The 8,022-nt window shown below is 34.1% G+C and overlaps 1 protein-coding gene across 1 annotated transcript in view; it reads right to left on the bottom strand.

Moving 5' to 3' along the window:
• Window positions 1–271: 271 nt before the first annotated feature.
• The window catches only part of MND1 (meiotic nuclear divisions 1), a 62,244-nt gene continuing 54,493 nt past the window's right edge, over window positions 272–8,022 (bottom strand). The window contains exons 5-6 of the mRNA XM_051964951.1: window positions 5,305–5,379; window positions 272–446 (exon numbers count right to left, since the gene is read on the bottom strand). Coding sequence (XP_051820911.1) covers window positions 315–446; window positions 5,305–5,379 — 207 coding nt within the window. The 3' untranslated portion in view covers window positions 272–314. The remainder of the gene's footprint in view (window positions 447–5,304; window positions 5,380–8,022) is intronic.

Below are 8,022 nucleotides of genomic sequence, written 5' to 3'. Positions count from 1 at the left end.
AGACTCCTATGTATATTATATTGCCTACAGTTATTTTAAATGAAATTTCTCTTTCTATTTGCTGTTGGATTTTGTAGGTAATATATAGAAATGCTGATGATTTATGTGGGTTTATTTTGTATCCTGCAACTTTGCTGAAGTTGTCAATAAGCATTTATTAAACATCTGTTACATGACTTAACATTTAAAATATCAGCAAAAAGAGACAGAAGCTATCTAAGTAAATAAAGTAATTAATAATTCTTTCCCTGATTTACTTATAAAAGGCTTCAGGATTTAGGCTCTATTTACTGCAGATGTAAAGCACACTCAAGTCAGGAAGCAAACTTACGGATTTCTTCTACAACTTCAGGATCACATTCCTTGTATTTTTCTAATTCAGCCTTTAGCTGCTCCTTCTGCTGCCGGAGGGAAACAAGCTCCTTCAAGAATGAGGCACGTTCTTCCTGTGTTCAAAATAATTTCATGGGCTACAGTTATCACAAAGAAAATCTGATTTAAGAAAAAGCTCAAATTGAATATGTATTTCCATAGAATTTTATCAAAGATGTAAAGGTGGGAAGAATCTCAGAGATCAAGTTTATTCCCTTCATTTTATGGATATCAAAACTGAGACCCAGAGTGTTTTAATTTATTTTCCCAAGGTTTCACAATTGGCAAGTGTCTTAAATATTATTTCAATCAGACTTTCCTGCCTCTAGTTCTCTATTTTTATGTCATGCTCCCTCTAATTTTATTTCTTCCACTGCCCAACACTTTAGTTAATGTCTATAGACTGATTATCTCAAACCCAAACAAAAAGGTTAAACTAAACACTAAATTATCTCCTTAGCGATTACTCCTGGCTTTGAAAAATTCTTTATTTTTAACAGTTTGTGTTCCCCCCCCCATTCTGATGCAGATATCAACCCTCTAGGGTCTTCTCATTTCCAATGACTTTTCCCATAAATTATTTTCAGAAGAGCCATCCGATGGACCTGAAAACTTGATCTTGGTCCACTAGAATATAGGAGGTATTAAAATGCAAATCTCATTCTTGCAAAAACACTGACCAAGCATCTTTTTTCCTTTTTGCAGCTGAACATTTACAGGTCCTTTAGTGTTCTGTTCATCTAGAAAGCCTCAGTCAAAAATAAATAAAGCAGTCACAATTCTTTCTCTCCCTCTGAAAGCTCATACTACTTTCAGGATGTAAGGATATGATGAAATGAGCATTATTTATGAGTATACAGTGCAAGTATTACTCAAACAAAAATCAGTCAATAAATAAACATTTATTAAGAACCAATTATGTATCAAGCACTGGTTAACTGCTAGGAATATTGTCTACGAATGGCCAAATTATGTATTAAAAAAAAAACTTCAATATTCAAACAGATTTACTATCTCACCAATGTGAATAACCTCTTCAACAAAGCAAACTATAAGTCATCAAGGCTTTCTCATCTTGTATGATTCCTGTTCATATCCTAATATAAATTTTTCACAGAACAACTCTGTTCAGGCATAGTGCATGAGAAACATGAGGGTTATTAATAGCTAACATTTATATAGAACTTCAAAGTTTAAAAGACAACATGCATATAATAGTTCATTTAATTTTCAGGCAACCCTGTATGGTAGAGGCCATGGGGCACAAAGTGGATTGGTAACTGGCGAATATTCAGATTCAGTTCTTTCTGACTCGAAATTTAAAGCTCTATCCACTACGCAATACAGCCTCACTTTCAGTTTTGGACAGAGGGCTTCATGGTGTATGTGGAAGAGGAGGAGGATGTTTGAGGGCAGTACCTGAGTTTCACCTTAAAGGAGAGCAGGTACATTCTAGACAGGTAGAATAATAGTACATGCACAGAGAAGAAGGGCAGGGAGACATACAATTTGGCTAGAGTGGTGAGTATATCAAGTATATGAAATGGGGTTCGAAGATTAAAACCAGATTATTGATGACCTTGAATTTCAGGATTAAAAGCTGATACTTTATGAGCAGGTAATAGAGAGACACAGAAAGTTTATATGTAGAAGAGCAGCCACCACAAAGACATGTATTAAGAAGGAAGTTTTAGACCAAGATATGGCAGATGAATTAGATAAGAATTAAAATTACTAGAAGTACACTGTTGGTGCTTTATGAGAAAATGGCAAATTGGAAGAGAAACAAGTTTGGAGGGATGATGTTAAATTCAATTTTCGATATGCAGTGTAGGAAGAGGCATTAGTGGCTCATCCAGATGGAAATGTCCAAAGCAGGAAACTGAGATACAGGATTATAGATGTAGGAGAAGATAACAGTTTTGTGGATACTGCATAAGAGTAACAAAGGAAGTCATGGAAGAAGAGAACAACAACTGAATGTAATGGCAAAAGAAAGACAAAACAACCTTTGGAAATATCTATATTTTAGGGGCAGGAAGAAAATAAGGAGTCAGTAAAAGAGACAAAGGAAAAAAATCAACAAGGTAAGAAAATGGGAAACTATTCACAAGGGAGGAGATGTGGGATACTTACAACAAGGTATTAACTCAGTAGAATTATGGAGATGATAGTTGTGGTATACATATAGTTAGTACTTAGCATGGTAATGCCATGGTACTCTAGTTCACACATAATCAGTATGATGTAATGATGTAAAAAGTACTAAGGTATATAAGGGCTGAGAAGGGCTGAAAATGAGACATTCTATCTTTGACCATTGTCCTGGTGGCTCTCCTGTCTCCTCCACTCCTCCACTAAGATCAAGAGTGAGTCAGTCAGAGTCAGACAGACTGTGGAGGAGAGACTGAGTAAAGGAGAAGGTAATCATAAGAAAAAATCAATATGAGAAATTCAAAGAAATATCAGAAGATTTTTATGATCTGATACAGAATGAAGGAAGTAGAACCAAGAGAGTACACAATATAACACTTCAAAAGAGACTAAATTCTAATGAATTTTAAAAAAAATGTTATTGACATTTTTTGTTTTGGCATCATCTTCATTTTCAGATATAGCCTTTACTCCCCTGACAGACATCCCATGGTACAAAGAACCAAAGAAAGAAAAGAAAAATCAGTTCAGTAGAATTAATTAACAGATCAATTAAGTCTGAAAACATATGTGATAATCCACATCTGGGGTTTCCCACTTCTGCAAAGAATGGAGGGGAGGATGCATTTTCTCTTCCTGATTTCAAATTTGGTCATTAAATTACACATATATTTTGTTTGTCTAATTGTTCTTTCCATTTACACTGTTATAGTCATTATGTAGGTAGATTTCTGGATTCCAGTTATTTAGCTCTGCATCAGTTCATGTGAGTCTTTGCATACTTCTAATTATTTATTATATTCATAATTTCAGCATATTAATATTTCATTATTCCTTGCCCTGGAACATTACAGCATCACTGCTTCCTTCAGAAGGTCTGCTCCATCTTTTGCTAGGAATTCCAAGTGAGTTCTGTCTGGATTGTGAAGGGATTCAGGCCAGTCTTCCTTCATTCTTCTCCTGAGCCTATTTCTGTCTTAAAAATCGTATCTTCTTTAGGAGGCATCTTTTCAGCTCCTTATTGTATGTTGTACTCCCCACTAGAATGTAAGACCTTTGAGAGCAGACACTGTATATATTTTTTTGAGTTGTATTTGTATTCTCTGCAAATAGTACAATGCCTGGCACACAGTAAATAAATAATTCCCATCTTTCCTTCCTTCTATTCTTCCTCCTTCCTTCTTCCCTTCTGTCCGTCATTCCTTCCTTCTCCTTCCTTTCTGTTCTTTTTTCCTTACTTTTTTTATTTTCTAAGGTCCTCTCCTCCCTCCCTTCTTTCATTTCTATCTCCCTTTGTTGTTTCCTCTCTTCTTTTCTTCCTCCTTCCCTTTCTTCTTTCTCTTCCATTCTCATACCACAATTTGTTTAGCCTTTTCCCAATTGATAGTTATTTTATTTCTAGTTTTTTGCTACTTCAAAAAGTGCTGCCATAAATATTTTAGAACATATGTTTTGCCTTTCTATCTCTGTCCTTTTTAGAGGTCTATGCCTAATAATGGGATTACTGGCTCAAAAGAATATGAATATTTTAGTCCTCTTCACAATTCCAAATCACTTTTCAGAATAACTGGACCAAGGCAGAGCTCCACGAACAATATATTAGTGTATTTATTTTTCCACAATCTTTTCAAGATTGACTAATTCCATCTTTTGTCTAATTTCGCTAAATCACTAAGCATGCAAGGGAACCTCTATTATTTTTATGTATATAAATAAATATTTATGTTTATGTATATTATTAATGATTTCAGCAATTTTTAAATGTCCAGGTATAGTTTATAAATGAGTTTGAGTATCCTTTGTTCATATTCTTATTGGAAATGGTCCTTGGTTTTATATCTCCAATATTTGGTCCTAATCAAACATATTTTATACAAATATTTTCTCCCAAAATTGGTGGCTTCCCTATCCTTGTCCTAATTGCATTGATTTTGTTTATGCAAAAGGTTTTCAATTTCATGTAATCAAAATTATTTTATCTTTTGATGAACTATAATGAACTAGTTCAGTTCTGGAGAATAAATAATGAAATATATCTACTTTCCTCTTCTGAGTAGAGAAATAGGGCTTGGGATATGAGATGCTGGATATACACTATTTTTGCTTAATTTTTTTCTTTGCAATGAGGAAGGGCTCTGTGTAGGATGAGGCAGAATTGAAGGGATGATGGGACATGAAAATAAAATTCAAAAAGAAATCTTTAAGAGAATATTTCTATTCATGGTTGTGTTGTTTACCCAAATAAGAATGTATGAAAATGCTTTGAAAGGTATATAACACTATAATTGTATAGTTCTATTATTGTTTCTTTCTCATTAATTGAGTGTCAGGGTCCTTTTTTATCATGAGAAGAGAAGCTCAAATGTTGCTGCCAAACCATGGGCTACCAGGAATTTTATTGCTGTCACCCAGGGAAAATCTGCTTTTAATTTGCTCTTCAATGTTTTTCTGGATTGAGAAATTTAGCAAAACTGATTTTTAAAAAAATCTGTACAACTAGTTCAAAGAAATTAACTTTTTTTTTTTTTTAACTGCAAGGTTCCTTTAAGTCATTTAAAATTCTCATGAGCACACAAAGGATGGTGTGGAGGTGGCATTCAGAAATGAGGAATTAATAAAAAACCACATCAAAGAGAATTAGTCCAAGCTAAAACCTATCTTCATGATTACAGAAACATGCTGGGTGTAATATGCAGTTCTTGTTCCAAGATCCTCTTTGTCTTTGGTCAATACCAGGGCATTATTGTCAAAGAAAATTAAAGATGGGAGGGAACTTACTGTGTCTTGCCGGCCAATTTTAGCTCTCTTGATGCTTTGTTGTAAATTCTCTTTCTTCTGATTCCCTTCTGAAAACTGGAGGAAGAAACAAAACAAACCATAAACAAAGGTAACTTACCAAATGAACCATGAAGCATTAATCTACTAGGATTTTGTTGCATTTAGTGCCCAATAAAATCAAAGGTGGCAATGGATTCTCCTATCACAAAGAAAAGGTGAGAAAGAATGGTTCATTGGGGCTTCCTGAATTTTACTTCAAAGTTCTATGATTTTAATAGCATGGATATTCTTTCTACCAACTCAGATCACAACCCCTTTATGTCTCAATAGATCGATGGCATCCAAAATGGTATTCAAAAGTTGCTGTGGTTGCAAAATTCAGAAGCACCATGTTAACAGAAGAGCTGAGTTTCAATTTTTGCTCTGCCACCTCCTATTTGTGTGATGTTGAGGGAATCACTTCCCCACTCTATGGACCTTGGTTTCCCTATCAGTAAAATGAGATGAGACTATATGATCTTGTGATCCTATTATCTTGTGGACAGGCTTGTGATAAGATGCTCACTGCTTAGCTATGATGGTCCATAGAAAAACACATGACCCACCAATAGCCACTTACTATCTTAGACAATTCCTTCATTTTTCTGAGCCTCAGTGTCCCATATGTAAAATGACTCAGTAGAACTTGCTATCTAGTGCTTTTTTTTTTTAGACTTCTAAATTTATGATTCTGTTGGTTGCCAGAACATGTTTTCACTGGCTTAAGTTTTCACGAACGCAGGGCTACTTCTCTGCCCCAAGGAGAAAATAAAGACTTTAGTAGAAAAGAATTTAAAAATATTTTTTAATATTTTCTTCTCATATACTTTCAGTCTTTTCTCTGAGTCTTCAGTATTTTCTTGGCAGTTTTCTTCAAATAACTTTAGACGTTCTATTTCAATTTGATGTTTATACAAACTGATGATTTTGGGGGGAAGAAGTTTTTTTTTTTAATATAACTTCATTTTATGTCTTTTTCTCTCTGGTTTCGAAAGATTAAATTTACTTTCTTCAATTTGTTTTTACTGGGATTAGGGACGATCATTCACTTCAATCATCACACAATAATGAAGTTCGACTTTCTATCTCAACTATTAACAAAGTAGGATAACCAGTTAATAAAATGATATAACTGATTCAATACCAATATATCTAATATATCTGCCATCCTGTCTCAGGTCAGATAGGGCTGTGGAATACCCTCTTTAAAAAATAGAAAACCATCACACACACACACACACCCCACACCCCACACACACCCCACACAAACAACCCTAAAACCAAAACACCTTGAATTGGTTTAGCCTACAGAAGCTCTCTAAGTCCTTCACTCAAGATAGTTAGCTGATACTTGGGACCAGCACACTGTGGTCACCGACATCAGACAAGCATTCACAAACTTAGTGGATAGAGTGCTGGTCTTGGAGTGAGGACCTGAATTCCAATCCAACTTCAGACATTAATTAACAGTGTGACAAGTTGCTTAATCTGTCTGCCTCAGTTTCCTTATCTATAAAATAAGGATCACAACATAGGGTTGTTGTGAGGATCAATTAAGAAAACATATATGGTGCTTTACAAATGTAAATGTATGATCTTATTATTGTTATTACCAACAATGTGTGCTGCTCTCTATGTTTTTTCTTTATATAAGAATACAAAGGCACACAGAAAAATGAAGCAAAAATTAAGGTTATTCTTAATAATAGATTATTATTTTTCAAAATATATGCAAATATAGTTTTCAACATTTACCCTTGCATAACTTTGTGTTCCATATTTTTCTCTTCCTTCCCTCTTTTCCCTTCCTCTAGACAGAAAGTAATCCAATATAGGATAAACATATGCAATTCTTCTAAACATATTTCAACATTCATTATGCTGCACAAGAAAAATCAGATCAAAAAGGAAAAAAAAAAAAATCAATCAACCAAACAAACCGTGAAAATACTATGTTGTGATCCACACTCAGTTCTCAAAGTCCCTCTTTCTGATGCAGATGGCTCTCTCTATCACAAGTCTATTGGAATTGGCTTGAGTCATCTTGTTGTTGAAAAGAGCCATGTCCATCAGAGTTGATCATCACATAATCTTGTTCTCTTGGTTCTGCTCACTTTACTTAGCTTGACTTCATTTAAGTCTTTCCAGGACTTTCTGAAAACATCCTGCTGATTGTTTCTCATAGAACAATAATATTCCATTACATTCATATACCATAACTTATTCAGTCATTCCCCAACTGATGGACATCCATGCAATTTCCAGTTCTTTGCCACTACAAAAAAAAAATGGCTAAATGAAAGTTTTTCCAAGAGTTAGAGCTTACAAAATTCTTTATTTGTATCATATCAATAGTTATACAAATTGTTCTCCTGGTTCTGGTTATTTCATTCCTTATCAATTTACAAAATTATTCATTTAAAAAAATAATATTAGTGTTGAAATATAAATTGCTCTGATTTTGCTCACTTAGCTTTACATCAGTTCATACAAGTCAGTCTTTTGGAAATCATCTACTTCCTCATTTTTTTTTACAATACTACAGTACTCTATCACATTCCACAAGTCATCAGCACTTCTATAGAATACTGATAAAACCCACCAAAAAGAGATATTTCACTTACAAATACTACAGAATGTATTAAAACTTCTCCCAAGGTACATATAAGGACTATTTAA

Source organism: Antechinus flavipes, chromosome 6 (genome assembly GCF_016432865.1).
Source record: "Antechinus flavipes isolate AdamAnt ecotype Samford, QLD, Australia chromosome 6, AdamAnt_v2, whole genome shotgun sequence".
NCBI lineage: Eukaryota > Metazoa > Chordata > Mammalia > Dasyuromorphia > Dasyuridae > Antechinus > Antechinus flavipes.
Note: the sequence above shows the minus strand (reverse complement) of the source record. Positions and strands in the feature narration are given on the sequence as shown.